Source organism: Strix uralensis, unplaced genomic scaffold (assembly GCF_047716275.1).
Source record: "Strix uralensis isolate ZFMK-TIS-50842 unplaced genomic scaffold, bStrUra1 scaffold_215, whole genome shotgun sequence".
Lineage (NCBI taxonomy): Eukaryota > Metazoa > Chordata > Aves > Strigiformes > Strigidae > Strix > Strix uralensis.
Genome location: NW_027436825.1, coordinates 82,732 through 102,712, shown reverse-complemented (window position 1 = coordinate 102,712; position 19,981 = coordinate 82,732). Strand labels below are relative to the sequence as shown.

General features: G+C 59.8%; 1 protein-coding gene across 1 annotated transcript in view; it reads right to left on the bottom strand.

The window, feature by feature from the left end:
• Window positions 1-19,981, bottom strand: part of SRCAP (Snf2 related CREBBP activator protein) — a 49,022-nt gene that overhangs the window by 18,411 nt on the left and 10,630 nt on the right. Inside the window, 15 exon segments of the mRNA XM_074857453.1 lie at window positions 375-479; window positions 1,811-1,851; window positions 1,853-1,981; window positions 4,369-4,555; window positions 4,654-4,790; window positions 6,919-7,111; window positions 8,930-9,099; window positions 9,205-9,341; window positions 11,599-11,776; window positions 11,858-12,180; window positions 13,300-13,395; window positions 16,099-16,188; window positions 17,949-18,024; window positions 18,109-18,245; window positions 19,003-19,195. Coding sequence (XP_074713554.1) covers window positions 375-479; window positions 1,811-1,851; window positions 1,853-1,981; window positions 4,369-4,555; window positions 4,654-4,790; window positions 6,919-7,111; window positions 8,930-9,099; window positions 9,205-9,341; window positions 11,599-11,776; window positions 11,858-12,180; window positions 13,300-13,395; window positions 16,099-16,188; window positions 17,949-18,024; window positions 18,109-18,245; window positions 19,003-19,195 — 2,192 coding nt within the window.

Genomic DNA, 19,981 nt, shown 5'->3' with positions numbered 1-19,981 from the left:
CCCTGCCTTCCCCATTAATGCCCCAAGCCCCGCCCCCTCACCGTGGGCGGGGCCGGCGGGGGGCGGAGCCAGCGCAGGCAGCAGGGTGGGGGGGGGCCGCGGGGGGGCCGCCAGGGCCAATCCCAGCCCCAGCCCAAGCCCCGCCCCCCCGGGGGGCAGCAGGGGAGGGGCGGCAGCGGGGGGCGGAGCCCCGCCGGCGGAAGGGGCGGGGCCTACGGGAGGGGCGGGGCCTACGGGAGGGGCGGGGGCCAGCAGGGCAGGGGCCAGTGTCACCCCGGGGGGGGCGGGGGCCACCAGCAAGGGGGCGTGTCCAGGGGGCGGTGGGGCGTGTCCAGGGGGCGTGGGGGCGTGGCCTGCGGGCAGAGGGGCGGGGCTAAGGGGCAGCACCCCCAGAGGGGCGGGGGGGCCCCCCCCCGGGCCGGGGGCTGTTGAGCAGCAGAACCGCCCGGCTCTCGGCCTTCGGCACCGGCTGCAGCATCCTGGGGGGGGGGGAAAGGGGGGTCAGGGGGGGACCCCGAAACCCCCCGGGGCACCTTCACCCCCCCCGGATCCTCCCACACCCCCCCTGCGCACCCCAAACCCCCCCCGGGCACCCCAAAATGCCCCCAAGGTGACCCAAATCCCCCCCCCCCCCCCCCAAATCCTCCCTGGAGCACCCCGACCCCCACCCAGGACCCTCCCCACCTCCTGGGCACCCCCCCCCCCATCCCAGTGTCCCCAAGACACCCCCAGTTGTCCCCAAGGGCCCCTCAGTGTCCCCCCAAGGGTTGTCCCTGTCCCCCCCCTTGGTGACTCCACAGTGACCATCTGGGTGTCCCCAAAGGCCCCCCCCATCACCCCAGTGTCCCTAAGGTGGCCCTGGTGTCCCCAAGGGCCCCATGGTCACCCCAATGTCCCCAAGGGCCACCCCATGATTTCCCCAAGGCCACCCCAATGTCCCAATGACCCCAAGGCCACCCCAATGTCCCCAAGACCTCTGGTGTCCCCAAGTGTCCCCCTACCATCCCAGTGACCCCAAGGCCACCATGATGTCCCCAAGGCCACCCCAGTGTCCCCAAGACCTCTGGTGTTCCCGAGTGTCCCCCCACCATCCCAGTGACCCCAAGGCCACCACGATGTCCCCAAGTGTCCCCCCACCATCCCAGTGACTCCGAGGCCATCCAGTGTCCCCAAGGGTGTCACCACCATCCCAGTGACCCCAAGGCCACCCTGGTGTCCCCAAGGTCTCCCCAATGTCCCCAAGGGTCCCCCCACCATCCCAGTGACTCCAAGGCCACCCCGATGTCCCCAAGTGTCCCCCCACCATCCCAGTGACCCCAAGGCCACCATGATGTCCCCAAGTGTCCCCCTACCATCCCAGTGACCCCAAGGCCACCATGATGTCCCTAGGACCACCCCGGTGTCCCCAAGACCTCTGGGGTCCCCAAGTGTCCCCCCACTATCCCAGTGACTCCAAGGCCACCCCAATGTCCCCAAAGCCACCCCAATGTCCCCAAGGGTCTCACCACTGTCCCAGTGACCCCAAGGCCACCCCAATGTCCCCAAGTGTCCACCCACCATCCCAGTGACCCCAAAGCCACCCTAATGTCCCCAAGACCTCTGGTGTCCCCAAGGGCCCCCCCACTATCCCAGTGACCTCAAGGCCACCATGATGTCCCCAAGGCCACCCCAGTGTCCCCAAGTATCCCCTCACCATCTCAGTGACCCCAAGGCCACCCCAATGTCCCCAAGGTCCCCCCATCCCCCAATGCCTCCAAACCACCCCCGGTGTCCCCAGAGCCACCCCGGTGTCCCCGTTGTCCCCCCTCACCGGTTGACTTTCATGCGGACGGGTTTGGGGCGCGGGGGGGGGGTCGGGGGCGGCGGCGACGTCCTCGACCAGGCGACGTGTCACCCGCCAGCGGGGCAGGAAGGTGTCAGCGGCGTAACGGGACACCCGGCCTTCCAGGGCCACCAAGTCAAACAGTCCCATGTCCACGTGCTGTGGGGACAGCCGGGGTGATGTCACCTGCTGTCCCCCTCCGTCACGGCCACACAGCCATGGTGGCACCTCAGGACACCCCTAAATCTCGCCTACGTCCCCAAAACCTTAGACAAGAAGAATTTAAGCCATGTGGTTGGTGTCCCCATGTCCCCTATGTCACCGGAAGTGCCACCACAGGTCATGGTGGTGGCCCCAAGCGCTGGTGACAATGACATGGAGACCTGTGTCACCTTGGGCCACTCCCACATGTCAGCTGTGTCCCCAAAACCTTGGCCAAGAAAACCTTAAGCCATGTGGCAAATGTCCCCGTGTCCTCTATGTCCCCAGAAGTGCCACCACAGGCCACCTACCTCCTCAAAAATGCCACCACAGCTTATGGTGGTGGCCCCAACTGCTGGTGACAATGACATGGCAACCTTTGTCACCTCGGGCCACCCCTATATCTGGTCTGCGTACCCAAAACCTTGGCCAAGAAGACGTTCAGCCACATGGTTGGTGTCCCCATGTCCCCTATGTCACCAAAAGTGCCACCACAGGTCATGGTGGTGGCCTCAAGCACTGGTGTCAATGACACAGTGGCCTGTGTCACCTTGGGCCACCGCTACGTCTCATCTACATCCCCATAACCTTGGTCAAGATGACCTTGAACCCTTCACTTGACGCATCCCATGTCCCCAGAAGTGCCACCGCAGGTCACGATGGTGGTCCCAACTGATGGTGACAATGACATGGTGGCCTTTGTCACCTTGGGCCACCCCTACATCTCACCTGTGTCCCCAAAACCTTGACCAAGAAGAACTTAAGCCATGTGGTTGGTGTCCCCGTGTCCCCAGAAGTGCCACCACAGGTCATGGTGGTGGCCCCAACTGCTGGTGACAATGACAAGGTGGCCTGTGTCACCTTGGACCACCCCTACATCTCACTTCACCCCCATAACCCTGGTCTACACAACCTTTAACCCTTCACCTGATGCATCCCATGTCCTCTACGTCCCCAGAAGTGCCACCACGGGGCCACCCTGGTGCCTCCACATCCCCAGAAGTGCCACCACAGGTCATGGTGGTGGCCTCAAGCACTGGTGACAATGACACAGTGGCCTGTGTCACCTTGGGCCACCCCTACATCTCATCTACATCCCCATAACCTTGGTCAAGATGACCTTGAACCCTTCACTTGATGCATCCCATGTCCCCAGAAGTGCCACCACAGGTCATGAAGGTGGCCCCAAGCACTGGTGACAATGACATGGTGGCCGGTCCCACCCCTACATCTCACTTCATCCCTATAACCTTGGTCAAGACGATCTTGAACCCTTCACCTGATGCATCCCAAGCCCTCTATCAAAGTGCCACCACAGGTCATGGTGGTGGCCCCAAGCACTGGTGATAATGACAAGGTGGCCTGTGTCACCTTGGACCACCCCTACATCTCACCTGTGTCCCCAAAACCTTGGCCAAGAAGACCTTAAGTCACACGCTTGGTGTCCCCATGTCCCCTGTGTCCCCAGAAGTGCCACCACAGGTCATGGTGGTGGAGCCAAGTGCTGGTGACAATGACATGGTGGCCTTTGTCACCTTGGGCCACCCCTACATCTCACCTACATCCCTATAACCTTGGTCAAGATGACCTTGAAACCTTCACCTGATGCATCCCATGTTCTCTACGTCCCCAGAAGTGCCACCACAGGTCACATTGGTGGCCCTGGTTATGGTGACAATATGTGGTGGCCTGTGTCACTTTGGGCCATCCCTACATCTCACTTTATCCCCATAACCTTGGTCAAGACAACCTTGAACCCTTCACCTGATGCATCCCATGTCCTCCACATCCCCAGAAGTGCCACCACAGGTCATGGTGGTGGCCTCAAGCATAGGTGACAGTGACACAGTGGCCTGCCCTACCCCTACATCTCATTTCATCCCCAAAACCTTGGTCAAGACGACCTTGAACCCTTCACCTGATGCATCCCATGTCCTCTACGTCCCCAGAAATGCCACCACGGGGCCACCCTGGTGCCTCCACGTCCCCAGAAGTGCCACCACAGGTCATGGTGGTGGCCTCAAGTGTGGGTGACAATGACATGGTGGCCTGTGTCACCTTGGGTCACACCTACATCCCCATAACCTTGGTCAAGACAACCTTGAACCCTTCACCTGATGCATCCCATGTCCTCTATGTCCCCAGAAGTGCCACCACGGGGCCACCCTGGCACCTCCACGTCCCCAGAAGTGCCACCACCTGGGTGCAGGTGACACCACCCGACCACCCACCCCCACCTCAAACCACCTCCCCACCCCCTCCCCCCACCCAACACCCACCTCAAACCATCTCCCGCTCAACCCAACCCCAACGTGTTCCCGTTGGCACGTCACCGCCGTTGTCACCTTGAAAGGGTCAGGGTCAAGGGCGCGGAGGACGAGGGAGGCGGTGACGAAGCAGATGCCCTCGGTGATGAAGGGCGAGTGGACGGGCCGCGGCTCGAAGAGGTCGGGGTGGTTGCAAACCTTACGGAGCTGCATCAGCACGTTGATGACGCTCATGAAGTGTCCGCTGGCCAGGGTGGCCTTGGTGCTGCCGGAAAGTTGGGGTGAGGGGACACCCACGGTCAAGGGCGGGGTCTTTGAGGGGTGCGGGGGACACGTGGGGACGCTGAGGGCCGTGTCACCCACCTGGCTTGGCCCATGAAGTCATCGTAGAGGTACCGTTGGCGCTTGGAGAGGCGGCACTTGAGGACGTGCTCGTATTTTTTGGGCATCTGCTTCTCCACGTCCACCTTCAGGCGGCGCAACAGGAAGGGGCGGAGCACCTGGGGGAGCGGCCAATCAGCTGGCGGCATGTTTCGGGGTTCCACCCCACCATAAAGGGGTGACCCCCCCCCTTTCCCAACCCAATAAGAAGCTGCAGAACGGGGAGGAACCTAAACTGGGGGTGACCCCTGTTCAACTACCACCCAAAATGGGGGTACCCTGAGAAATACGGGGGGTGCTGAGCCAGCTGAGCCCAAAAATGGGGGTACCCCCCTTAAAATGGGGGTGCGCCCACTCAGCTGCACCCCAAAATAAGAATCAGCCTTAAAAAGTGACACCCTCCCAGCTACACCCCAAAACGGGGACGCCCCAACCCAACCACACCCTAAAACCCAAGGATCACCCCGAAATGGGGATCAGCCAAAAATGGGGTCACCCCAAAATGGGGGGCACCCCCAAACGACTTCCCCCCCCCCCAAGCATTAACAGCACCCAGTTATGACTCGAAACAGCGACACCCCCACCCAGCTACACCCCAAAATGAGGGTCACCTCAAAATGGGGGTTGCGCCACCCAGCTACACCCCAAAATGGGGCCACCAAACCCAGCTACACCCCAAAGATTTACCCCCACCCAGCTACACCCCAAAACAGGTGTCACCTCAAAATTGGGGTTGCCCTCAGTCAGCTACACCCCAAAATAGCCCCACCCAGCTACACCCCGAAATGGGGGTCACTCGCACCCAGCTACACCCCAAAACAGAGGTCACCTGAAATTGGGGTTATCCCCACCCAGCTACACCCCAAAATGGGGACACCCCCACCCACCTACACCCCAAACCAGGGGTCACTCAAAATTGGGGTCACTCCCACCCAGCTACACCCCAAAATGGGGACTCCCCCACCCACCTACACCCCAAAGAAAGGGTCACACCCAACCAGTTACACCCCAAAATGGGGGTCAGTCCCACCCAGCTACACCCCAAACCAGGGGTCACTCAGAATTGGGGTTACTCCCACCCAGCTACACCCCAAAATGGGGACACCCGCACCCAGCTACACCCCAAAGAAAGATTTAACCCCACACAGCTACACCCCAAAATGGGGACACCCCCATCCAGCTACACCCCAACAAAAGGGTCACCCCCAACTACACCCCAAAACAGTCACCTCCATCCAGCTACACCCCAAAACGAAGACACCCCCAGCCAACTACACCCCAAAGAAATGCTCACCCCCACCCAGTTACACCCCAAAACGAAGACACCGCCACTCAGCTACACCCCAAAATGGGGACACCTGCACCCAGCTACACCCCAGTCACCCCCACCCAGTTACACCCCAAAACAAAGACACCTGCACCAAGCTACACCCCAAACCAGGGGTCACTCAAAATTGGGGTTACCCCCACACAGCTACACCCCAAAATGGGGACACCCATACCCAGCTACACCCCAAAGAAAGATTTAACCGCACCCAGCTACACCCCAAACCAGGGGTCACTCAAAATTGCGGTTATCCCCACCCAGCTACACCCCAAAATGGGGACACCCGCACCCAGCTACATCCCAACAAAAGGGTCACCCCTGCTGAGCTACACCCCAAAACAAAGACACCCCCACTCAGCTACACCCCAAAGTAGGGACATCCACACCCAACTACACCCTGAAGAAAGATTTACCCCCACCCAGCTACACCCCAAAATGGGGAGACCCCCACCCAGCTACACCCGAACAAGAGGGTCACCCCACTCAGCTACACCCAAAACAAAGACACCCCCAGCCAGCTACACCCTAAAATAGGGACACCTCCACCCAGTTACACCCCAAAACAAAGACACCCACACCCAGCTACACCCCAAAATAGACACCCACACCCACCTACACCCCAAAGAAAGATTTACCCCCACCCACCTACACCCCAAAATGGGGATTCCCACACCCAGCTCCACCCAAAACAAAGACACCCCCACCCAGCTACACCCCAACAGAAGGGTCACCCCCACTGAGCTACACCCCAGAACAAAGACACCTCCACCCTAAACCACGTGTCACCCCCGAACACCTTCCCCCACACCAGCATTTCCCACCCAACAACCCAGGGCCACCCCCCACCCAGCTCCACCCCAAACCAAGCCTCCACTCTCCCCCACACCCCACACCCCCTAAATTTTGGGGTCCCCCCCCACCTTATGGAGGCGCTTGACGAGGCTCTCGTTGTACTCCTGGCTGCCCTCGATCATGCCGGTGAGGGGGTTGGAGAACCACTCCTTGAATTCCCGGTGGGACTGGAAGACGCGGGGCATCAGGAAGTGCATGAGGGACCACAGCTCCATCAGGCTGTTCTGCAGCGGCGTCCCCGTCAGCAACAGCCGCCGCTGGCTGTGGGGAGGGAGCACCCATCAGTGACCCAGCACCCATGGATGCCCCCCCACCCCCCCCACCCCCGCAGGGAGTTAGAGAGAACCCTCAGAGAAGTATGGAGCAACCGAGGGTGCTCCAAGGGGGGCTACAGAGCACCTACAGGTACCCCCAGGCAGCTACTGAGCACCCATGGGTGCCTCCAGGCAGCTACAGGACACCTCCAGGTACCCCCAGGCAGCTACAGGGTATCCCAGGCAGCTACTGAGCACCCATGGGTGCCCCCAGGCAGCTACAGGAGACTCCCAGGCAGCTACCAAGTACCCATGGGTGCCCCCAGGCAGCTACAGGGCATCCCCAGGCAGCTACGGAGCACCCAGGCATGCCCCTGAACAGCTACAGGGCATCCCAGGCAGCTACTAAGCACCCATAGGTGCCCCCAGGCAACTACTGAGCACCCATGGGTGCCCCTGAACAACTACAGGGCACCCCAGGCAGCTACAGAGCACCTATGGGTACTCTCAGGCAGCTACAGGACACTCCCAGGCAGCTACCAAGTACCCAGGGGTGCCCCCAGGCAGCTACCGAGCACCCCAGGCAGCTACTGAGCACCCATGGGTGCTCCTGAGACGGTTACAGAGGACCCTCAGGGAACTACAGCACACCCAGGGGTGCTCCCCAGGGGGCTCCAGAGCACCCCAGGCAGCTACTGAGCACCCATGGGTGCCCCCAGGCAGCTACAGGGCACCCACAGGTACCCCCAGGCAGCTACTGAGCACCCATGGGTGTCCCCAGGCGGCTACCGAGCACCTGTGGGTGGACCCCAGGGGGCTACCGAGCACCTGCAAGTAGCCCCAGGAAGCTACCGAGCACCCATGGGTGTCCTTGAACAGCTACAGGGCACCCCAGGCAGCTACTGAGCACCTATGGGTGCCCCCAGGCAGCTACAGGGTACCCTAGGCAGCTACTGAGCACACATGGGTGCTCCCCAGTCAGCTACAGAGCACCCACAGGTAACCCCTATGCAGCTACCGAGCACCCAGGGTTGAACCCCAGGCAGCTACAAGGTAACCCCAGGCAGCTACCGAGACTCGTGGGTGCTCCCCAGGGGGCTACAGTGCACCCACAGGTACCCCCAAGCAGCTACTGAACACCCATGGGTGCCCCCAAACATCCCCAGGGTGCTCCCCACCTTCTCAGGGTGGTCCCCAAAATCCCCACAGTGCCCCAACAACCTCAGCACCCTAAGTCTTTACCAACTCACCCGCCTTCTCCAGCACCCCAAGGTGTCCCCCAGCCCCTTGGGGTGCCCCGTAGCACCCATGGGTGCCCCCCAACATCGCCAGGGTGCTCCCCATCTTTTTGAGGTGCTTGCCCCCTTCTCAGGGTACCCCCCAACATCCTCACAGTGCCCCAACCACCTCAGCGCCCCAAGTCTTTGTCAACACACCTGCCTCCCTGAGCACCCCGAAGTGTCCCCCAGCCCCTTAGGGTGTCCCCCAGCACCCATGGGTGCCCCCCAAGTGTTCCCCACCTTATTCAGGGTGCCCCCCAACATCCCCACAGTACCCCAACAACCTCAGCACAAGTCTTTGCCAACACACCCACCTCCCTGAGCACCCCAAGGTGTCCCCCAGCCCCTTGGGGTGCCCCATAGCACCCATGGGTGCCCCCAAATATCCCCAGGGTGCTCCCCACCTTCTCAGGGTGCCCCAACCACCTCAGCACCGCAGGCCTTTGCCAACACACCCGCCTTCCCCAGCACCCCGAGGTGTCCCCCAGCCCCTTGCAGCACCCCATAGCACCCATGGGTGCCCCCCACCCACCCTCCCCCCGGACCTGTTGAAGTTGAGGAGCGACTGCCAACGTTGGGATTTGAAGTTTTTGATGTTCTGGGCCTCATCCAGAATCAGGTACTTCCAGTTTTTCCGGCGAAAAGCTTGATGGTCCTGGAGGACCAACTTGTAGGAGGTGATGCAGACGTGGAAGGCGTTGGGTTTGGTCCAGCCCTGGGTGGGGGTCAGGGTGGGGGGTGGGGTGGGGGGGGAGCCCAAGGAGGGTCAGGGTGGGGTCAGGAGACCCCCCAAAACCCTCCCTGGGGGATTGGGGTTCACCTGCCGCTTCAGCCGCCGCTCCTTCTGCGCCCCGTAGTAGGTGAGGATCTTGAAACTGGGGCACCAGCGCTTGAGCTCCATCTCCCAGTTGAGCATCACGCTGGTGGGCACGATGATGAGGTGGGGGCCCCAGCTGCCTGCGGGGAGGGGGGGCGGCGTCAGGAGGAGGAGGCGGGGGGGAGCACCCATGGGTGCTTAGGGAATCCACGGGGAGCTACAGACCATACAGCACCCATGCGTGTTCGAGGAGCTCAGGGGGACCTACAGGTTCTACAAGAAATCTACAGCACACGCAGGTATTTAAACAAGTTCATGAGAACTTACAGGTGCTGTGGGGAGCCTACAGCACCCATGGGTGCTCGGGGAGCCCATGAGGACCTACAGAGCCTATAAGGAGCCTACAGTACCCAAAGGTGCCCAAGGCACCCATGAGGACCTACAGAGCCTATAAGGAGCCTACAGCACCCATGGGTGCTCAAGGAGCCCATGAGGACCTACAGAGTCTATAAGGAGCCTACAGCACCCATGGGTGCTCAAGGAGCCCATGAGGACCTACAGAGCCTATAAAGAGCCTACAGTACCCAAGGGTGCTCACAGAACCCATAGGTACCTATAAATGATAAAGAGAGCCTACAGCACCCATGGGTGCCCAAGGCACCCATGAGGACCTACAGAGCCTATAAGGAGCCTACAGCACCTATGGGTGCTCAAGGAGCCCATGAGGACCTACAGAGCCTATAAGGAGCCTACAGCACCCAAGAGTGCTTAAGGAGCTCATGGAGACCTACAGACTCTATAAGGACGCTACAGCACCCATGGGTGCTCAAGGAGCCCATGAGGACCTACAGAACCTATAAGGAGCCTGCAGCACCCATGGGTGCTCAAGGAGCCCATGAGGACCTACAGAGCCTATATAGAGCCTACATAGAGCCTATAGCACCCATGGGTGCTTAAAGAACTCATACAGACCTACAATCTCTATAAGGAGCCTACAGCACCCATAGGTGCTCAGGGAACCCATGGGGAGCTACAGACCATACAGCACCCATGGGTGCTCGGGGAGCTCAAGGGGACCTACAGAAGCTGCAATAAGTCTGTAGCACCTACAGATATTCAGAGAAGTTCATGAGAACATAAAGGCTCTATGAGGAGCCTACAGCACCCATGGGTGCTCGGGGAACAGATGGGGACGTACAGATTCTACAAGAAACCTACAGCACCCATGGGTGCTTAAGGAGCTCATGGAGACCTACAGACTCTATAATAAGCCTACAGCACCCATGGGTGCTCAGGGAGTTCATGGGGACCTACAGATTCTACAAGGAGCCTACAGCACCTAAGGGTGCGATGGGCTTTCAAGACCCTACAAAGACTTCACAGCACCCAAGTATGCTCAGATGCACCCAAAAGACTCCACAGCACCCAAGAACAACATAGATGAGATCTAACGACCCTACAAAGACCCCAGAACACCCAAGGGTGCTCAGATGAGTGCTAAACACCTACAAAGACCCCACATCACCCAAGGGTGCTCATTTGGCCCTAAAGTCTCTATAAAGACCCCAGAGCACCCAAGGGTGCTCAGATAGATCCAAAAGACCCCACATCACCCAAGAACAATATAGACAAGATCTAAAGACCCTACAAAAAAAACCCCACAGCACCCAAGGGTGCTCATATGGGCCCTAAAGACTCTACAAAGACCCCACAGCACCCAAGGGTGCTCAGATGGGCCTTAAAGACCCTACAAAGACCCCACAGCACCCAAGGGTGCTCAGATGGGCCCTAAAGACCGTATCAAGACCCAAGAGCACCCAACGGTGTTCAGATGGGTCCTAAAGACTCTACAAAGATCCCACAGCACCCAAGGGTGCTCAGAGGAGCCCTCGAGATGCTACAAAGAACCTACAGCTCCCAAGAACAATGTAGATAAGATCTAAAGACCCTATCAAGACCCCAGAGCACCCAAGGGTGCCCAGATGGGTCCTAAAGACCCTACAGCACCCAAGGGTGCTCAGATGGGTCCTAAAGACCCTACAAAGACCCCACAGCACCCAAGGGTGCTCAGAGCAGCCCTAGAGAGCCTACTAAGACCCCAGAGCACCCAAGGGTGCTCAAATGCACCCTCAGGACTCTACAAAGACCCCAGAGCACCCAAGGGTGCTCAGATAAGATCTGAAGACTGTACAAACACTCTACAACACCCAAGGGTGCTCAGAAGAGCCCTAAAGACCCTACAAAGACCCCACAGCCCCCAAGAACTACGTACATAAGATCTAAAGACCCTACCAAGACCCCAGAGCACCCACAGGTGCCCAAACACCTCCCAAGGCCCCAACAGAGAGCAGGGTCACCCCGGGGTGGGGTGGGTGTTGGGTGGGGGGCACCCCTCACCCTTCTCGCAGGCGAGGTGGGCCAGGAGGGAGATGGTTTGGATGGTCTTGCCCAAACCCATCTCGTCGGCCAAGATGCCGTTGAGTTTCTTCTCGTACATGGTGACCAACCAATCGAGGCCGATGTGCTGGTACTCCCGGAGGGTGCCCCGCAGCAGGTGGGGGATGGGTGTCTTCACCTAAAACAAGGGTGTAAAAGTGGGTGATCCCCTCCCGGTAGCACCCATGGGTGCTGGGGAGGAATAAGGGGAAGGGATTACTTGGGTGGTGGCCAAGGTGTAGCCCTTGGGTTGGAGGCTCTCGGCGGCGGCGGCGATGTCGGTGATCTCCTTCTTGGGGGTGGGGGCGGCCGAGGGGGGTGGGGGGGCCGCTGGCGGGGGTCCCCCTGGGTGCTCTTGGGTGCCTGGTGGGGGGGAGGGGTCCTCAGGGGCGGGGGCACCCGCCTCGGTCTCCTCCTGCTCTTCTTCTTCTTCTTCTTCCTCCTCTTCTTCTTCTTCTTCTTCTTCCTCCTCGTCTTCTTCGTCTTCTTCCTCGTCTTCTTCCTCCTCCTCCTCCTCGTCATCGCTCTCGGCCGCCGGCGAGTCTGGAAGGGGGAGGGGGGGGATAGGTGGGTGCTAGGGGCGGGGCCAGTGGCAGCACCCGTGGGTGGCCCTATGGTAACTGAGGGGTGGTCTCTAGGACCCAGGGGTGACTCTATAGCACCCATACGTGACCCAACAGCAGCCATGGCTGACCCTACGGCACCTGGGTAGGGCTCTCTAGGACCCAGGGGTGATCCTATAGCACCTATAGATGACCCAATGACACCCATGGGTGACCCTATGGCACCTGAGTATGGCTCTATAGGACCCAGAGGTGACTCTATAGCACCCATAGGTAACCCAATGACACCCATGGGTGACCTTATGGCACCTGAGTAGGGCTCCATAGGAGCCAAGGGTGGCCCTGTAGCACCCATAGGTGACCCAATGACACCCATGGGTGGCCCTATAGCACCCATGGGTGACCCAATGACGCTCACAGGGGATCTCTAGGACCCAGGGGTGACCCTACAGCACCCAAGAATGACTCTATAGCACCCAATGAGGCTCTACAACTCCCGGGGACATCGCTATAGCACCCATGGGTACCTCTATAGCACCCATGGGTGCCCCTACGACACCCAGAGATGGCCCCAGAGCACCCAGGGATGCCCTATAGCACCCACAGATGGTTCTGTAACACTGGGGAGGCTGCAGAGCACCCACAGGTGACCCTACAGCACCCATAGGTGACCCTATGGCACCTGAGCAGGGCTCTATAGGAACCAAGGGTGGCCCTAGAGCACCCATGGGTGATCTGGTGACTCCCACAGGGGGTCTCTAGGACCCGTGGGTGGCCCTATAGCACCCATGGGTGACCCAATGATGCTCACAGGGGATCTCTAGGACCCAAGGGTGGCCCTACAGGACCTAAGAATGACCCTATAGCACTCAATGAGGCTTTACAGCACTCTGGGACACCCCTATAGCACCCATGGGTGCCCTGATAGCACCCATAGGTGCCCCTATGACACCCAGAAATAGCCCCACAGCACCCAGGGACACCCTATAGCACCCATAGATGGTTCTACAACATCAGAGAAGAGGAGAGCACCCGGGGTGACCCTATAGCGCCTAGGGGGGCCCCCACCCCCCCACCCAGCACCCATGGGTGCCCCTACCCGAGCGGGTGCTGCTGGCGCCGGGCGGGGAGTCGCAGTCGGAGTCGGCGAAGGCACCGGCGTATTTTTGCAGCAGCTCCTCCATCGGCAGCGCCCCTATGGGACATGAACACGCTTAGAACATGCTTAAAACATGCTTAGAACACGTAGGATGGGGGCATCCCCCTGCCCGCACACACGGGTGGCCCCGACTCCCCGCACACGCGTGTGTCCCTGTCCTCGCACACGTGTGCCTTCGTGTCTCCGCACACACGTGTCACTATGCCCTGGCACACGCGTGTCCCCATGTCCCTGCACACACATGTTCTGGAACACATGTGCCTCCACGTCTCCACATGCTCACCCCCACGTCACTGCACGCGCGTGTCCCCCATGTCCTCGCACATGCGTGCCCACGCTCCTCCACATAAATGTTCCCGTGTCCTCACACGTGTTCTTGTGTCCCCTCATATCCCAACACGCACATGTCCCTTTGTTTTTCCACACACGTGTTCTCATGTCCTTGGACATGTGTTCCCATGTTCCCACCCACTCATGTCACCGTGTCCCTGCACACGTGTGTCCATCACATGCAGGTGTCCCTGCACAAGCATGTCCCTATCTCCACACACACATGTCCTTGCACGCATGTCCCCATGTCCCTTCACGTGTGTGTTTCCAAGTCCACACGTGTGTCCCTGTACATGCACATCTGTCCCTGCACACACGTGTCCATCACGTGCACATGTCCCTGCACTCACACGTCCCCCTGTTCCTGTACACGTGTTTCCAAGTCCACACATGTGTGCCTGCACATACATGCCTGTCACTGCACACATGTCTATCATGTTCACACATGTCCCCATATGTACACATGTCCCTGCACATGTCACGTGTCCCTTCACATGCGTGTTTCTAGGTCCACACGCGTGTCCCTGCACATTCACGTCTCTGCCCCTGCACACGCATGCCCATCATGTTGACACACGTGTCCTTGCACACACGTTCCCTAAATCCCTTCACATGCATGTTTCCAGGTCCACACATGTGTCCCTGCAAATACATGTCTGTGCACACACATATCCATCATATGCGCACACGTCCATCATGCCCCCACACATGTCCCTGCACACACGTGTCCCCCATATCCCTTCACATGTGTGTTTCCAGGTCCACATGCGTGTCTCTGTACATACATGCCTATGTCCCTGCACACATGTCCATCAGATCCACGTGTCCCTGCACACACACATCCCCATGTCCTTTCACACATGTGTTTCCAGGTCCACATATGTACCCCTGTACATACATGTCTCTGTCCCTGCACACGTGTCCCCGTGTCCACACATGTTCCTGCACACACATGTCCCCCATGTCCCTTCACACACGTGTTTCCAGGTCCACACGCATGTCCCTGCACATACATGTCTCTGCACATGCACAGATATCTCCTTGCACACACGTGTTCCCCAGATCCCTTCACACACACGTTTCTAGATCCACATATCTATCCCTACACATATATGTCTGTTCCTACACACATGTCCATCAAATCCACACGTGTCCCTGCACACACATCCCTATGTCCCTCCACATATGTCTTCATGTCCACACGTGTCCTTGCACACACACATCCCCATGTGCCTTAACATGTGTGTTTTCGGGTCCACATATATGTCCCTGCATATACATGTCTCTGTCCCTGCACATGCGTGTCCATCGTGTGCACACGCATGACCCTGCACATGCATGTCCCCATGTCCACACACGTGTCCTTGCACACACGTGTCCCCCAGGTCCCTTCACACATGCGATTCCAGGTCCACCCACATGTCCTTGCACATACGTGCTTCTGTCCCTGCACACGTGTCCACTGTGTGCACACACGTGTCCCTGCACATGCATGTCCCCATGTCCACACACGTCCCATGCCCATTCACACACGTTTCCAAGTCCACACATGTGTCCCTGCACAAACATGTCTCTGTCCCTGCACACACGTGTCCCCCATATCCACACGTGTCCTTGCACACAAGTCCCCCTGTCCCTTCACACACGTTTTCAGCTCTACATGTGTGTCCCTGCACATACATGTCTGTCCCTACACACGTCCCCCATGTCCCCACACATGTCCCTGCACATACGTGTCTGTCCCTACACAAACGTGTCCCCCACACGCATGTCCCTGCACATACATGTGTCCCTCACATGCCCACACGTGTCCCTGCACATACATGTCCCCACACGAGTGTCCCCCACATTCCCACACGTGTTCCCACGTATACATGTCTGTCCCTTCACACGTGTCCTTGTCCCCACACACGTCCCTGCACATACATGCCCGTCCCTACACACACACGTCCCCGTGTCCCTACACGCATGTCCCTGCACATACGTGTCTGTCCCTTCAAACACATGCCCCACGTCCCACACGTGTGTCCCTCCACGTACATGTCTGTGTTCCTACGCCCGCGTGTCCCCCACATCCCCATACGCGTGTCCACACACACCCCCATCCCTGCACACACGTGTGTCCACAGCTCCCCACACACGTGTCCCCACACATCTGTCCCTTCACATGCATCCCCATGTCCCCACACACATGTCCCTGCACATATGTGTCTGTCCCTACACATGCATGTCCCCCACACCCCCACACACGTGTTCCCACACATACATGTCTGTCCCTACACACACGCCCCCACATCCCCACATGCATGTCCCTGCACACACGTGTCCCCGCGCCCCATGTCCCCAACCCCAGAGGCCTGTGTGGGTGCTGGGGTGGGGGGGGGGGGCACCCATGGGTGCTGCACTCACCCTCACGGGCCAGGTCGTCCAGCTCCTGCTTGTGGTCGACGTCTCCCTCCAGCCGCTCCTGCGCCGCGATTGTCTCCTCCTCATCCTCGCCTGTGGGGACCCAGCGGGTGACACCGTGCCCGGGTGGGGGGGTGACATCATCCCCAGAGGGGGTGACATCATCCCCAAGCCCCGGAGCACCCATCCCAGGAGACCCAGCAGGGTGACAATGTCCCCAACAGGTGACAGAGCCCCAGGAGGGGTGACAGACCCCAAGGATGGGTGACAGAGCCCACGAAGGGGTGACAAACTCTCTCAAATGGGTGACAGACCCCAAGAACAGGTGACAGATGCCCACAATGGGCGACAGGGGCCAAAGACCAGCTACAGCCCCCTGGGGATGGGTGACAGACCCCAAAGATGGGTGACAGAGCCCCAGAAATGGGTGACAGGCCCCAAAGATGAGTGACAGAGACCCAGAAAAGGGTGACAGACTCCAAGGATGGGTGACAGGCTCCCAGAAATGGGTGACACAGATCCAAAGATGGGTGACAGACCGCAAGGATGGGTGGCAGCCCCCAGAAATGGGTGACAAACTCTACCAAATGGGTGATAGACTCTAAGAACAGGTGACAGACGCCCACAAATGGGTGACAGAGGCCGAAGACGGGCTACAGCCCCCTGGGGATGGGTGAGAGCACTAGAAAAGGGTGACAGACCCCAAGGCTGGGTCACAGAGACCCAGAAAAGGGTGACAGATCCCAAGGATGGGTGACAGGCCCCCAGAAATGGGTGACAGGCCCCAAAGATGGGTGACAAGAGCCCCAGAAATGGTGACAGATGCCAAGGATGGGTGACAGAGACTCAGAAAAGGGTGACAGTCCCCCAAGGATGGGTGACAGAGCCCCAAGGATGGGTGACAGAGACCAAGGATGGGTGACAGACCCCCAGAAATGGGTGACAGGGCCCAAAGATGGGTGACAGATCCTTAGAAATGGATGATAGATGCCAAGGATGGGTAACAGAGACCCAAAAGAGGGTGACAGAGCCCCAAGGATGGGTGACAAGAGCCCAGAAATGGGTGACAGAGCCCCAGAAATGGGTGACACAAGACCACAAGGACGGGTGACAGACCACAAGGACGGGTGACAGACCCTCAAGGATGAGTGACAGCCCCCTGAGGATGGGTGACAGAACCCCAGAAATGGGTGACAAAGCCCAAGGATGGGTGATGGAGCCCCAGAAATGGGTGACAGACCCCAAGGATGGGTGATGGAGCCCCAGAAATGGGTGACAGCCCCCAAGGATGGGTGACAACCCCCTGAGGACGGGTGACAGACCCTCAAGGATGGGTGACAGACCCCAAGGACAGGTGACAGACCCTCAAGGATGGGTGACAGAGCTCCAGAAATGGGTGACACAAGACCACAAGGATGGGTGACAGACCTCAAGAATGGGTGACAGACCCTCAAGAATGGGTGACAGAACCCAGAAATGTGAACAGACCCCAAGGATGGGTGACAGGCCTTCAAGGATGGGTGACAGACCCCAAGAATGGGTGACAGAACCCCAGAAATGGGTGACACCCCCCCGAGGGCAGGTGACAGGCCTTCAAGGATGGGTGACAGACCCCAAGGACAGGTGACAGACCCCAAGAATGGGTGACAGAACCCCAGAAATGGGTGACAGACCCCAAGGATGGGTGACGGAGCCCCAGAAATGGGTGACAGCCCCCAAGAACGGGTGACACCCCCCCGAGGACAGGTGACAGACCCTCAAAGATGGGTGACAGAACCCCAGAAATGGGTGACAGACCCCCAGGGACGGGTGACAGCGCCCCAAGGACAGGTGACACCCCCCCACGTCCTCACCCTCCTCCTCTTCGGCCGCGAACTCCTCGTCCTCCTCGCGGGGCTCCCAAGGCCGCTTGTTCCTCCGCAGCAGCGCCTGGGGGAGGGGCGGGGGGACACAGGGGTGAGTGAGGGGTGTCCCATGGGGGTCCCCAAGGTGGGGGGCAGGGTGGGGGGGTACCTGGGGGGGCAGGGAGCCCAGCAGCTCCTCCAGGGGCAGCTCCCCCTCCCTCTTGAGCAGCTCCAGCTCGCGGTGACGCGCCTCGGGGTGGGGGGGACCCTCGGCGACATCCTCGTCCAGCGGCTCCATGTCCCCGTCTGTGGTGGCAGAAAAAAAAGGGGGGTGGGGGTCAGCACCCATGGGTGGCACCCAGACACCCTCCATCACCATCCCTGGGGATATGGTGAGGTTCTTGTCACCTCTCCGGCACCCAGGGGTGGCCCTGGGTGCCCCTTGTTCCCTCCAGATGCCTCCGTCCTCCTGTCCCCATCCTGTCTGGGTGTCCCTGTCCCCTCTCCAGCACCCATGGGTGCCCCCAACCCCTTGGCCCCTCCCCAGCATCCATGAGTAAGCCTGTCCCTCTTGTCCCTACTCTCTTTGGGTGTCCTCGTCCCCTCCTCAGCACCCATGGGTGCCCCTGTCTCTCATCCCCACCCTCTCTGAGTGTCCCCATCCCCTTGGCCCCTCCCCAGCACCCATGGGTGGGCCTGTCCCTCTTGTCCCCACCCTCTCTGGGTGTCTCCATCCCCTCCCCAGCACCCATGGGTGCCCCTGTCCCTCATCCTCACCCTGTCTGGGTGTCCCTGTACCCTATCCAGCACCCACGGGTGCCCCCAACCCCTTCTCCCCTCCCCAGCACCCATGGGTTGCCCTGTCCCTCATCCCCACCCTCTCTGGGTGCCTCCATCCCCTCTCCAGCACCCATGGGTGCTCCCAACCCCTTCTCCCCTCCCCAGCACCCATGGGTGCTCCCAACCCCTTGCCCCCACCCTATCTCAATGCCCCTCTCTTTCCCCTTCCCCAGCGTCCCCAACTACCCCCTGGGTGCCCCCCACCCACGGTGATGGGACCCACCTTGGGGGGCGAGGTGGGAGTGGGGGGCTGGGGGGCCCCGGCGGGGGGCCCCGGGGGGGGCACGGGGGGCGTTGAGGCTGCGGCTCAGCAGGTCCGAGTACTTCTCGGTCTGGCCCACGATGAAATCGAGCTGCAGGTCCAGGGCCTTCTTCCGCTTCTCCTCCAGGCGCGACTGCTGCTTGAACTGCACCACCTGCGGGCCACCGCCGCGCCTCAGCACCCAGGGGCCACCTCGGGTGGCCAATGGCCACCTGACGTCATCCAAGGGCCACCACGGGTCATTAACAAGCACCTCGGGTCACCAGTGGCCACCAAACGTCATCCAAGGGTCAACACAGGGCACTAACAGCCACCCAACAAACAGCCCGAGTCACCAGTGGCCACCAAATGTCATTTAATAGCCACTTCGGGTCACCAACAGCCACCCAACAGCCACCTGGGGTCACCAGTGGCCACCAAACATTATCTAACAGCCACCAAACGTCACTAACAGCCACCCGACAGCTACCTTGGGTCACCACTGGCCACCCAATATCATCTGATGGCCACCTTGGGTCACTAGCTGCCACCCAATGTCATCCAATGGCCACCAGGGATCACTAACAGCCACCCAACAGCCACCTTGCGTCACCAGTGGCCACGAAATGTCATCTAATAGCCACCCTGGGTCACCAACAGCCACCCAACAGCCACCTCGGGTCACTAGCGGCCACCGAAGGTCATCCAACGGCCACCACGGGTCACTAACAACCACTTTGGGTCACCAGTGGCCACCAAATGTCATCTAACAAGCACCACAGGTCACTAACAGCCACCCAACAGCCACCTCAGGTCACCAATGGCCACCAAACATCATCTAATAGCCACCATGGGTCACTAACAGCCACCCAGTGGAGACCTCAGGTCACCAGTGGCCACTCAACATCATCTAATGGTCACCACAGGTCACTAACAGCCACCCAACAGCCACCTCAGGTCA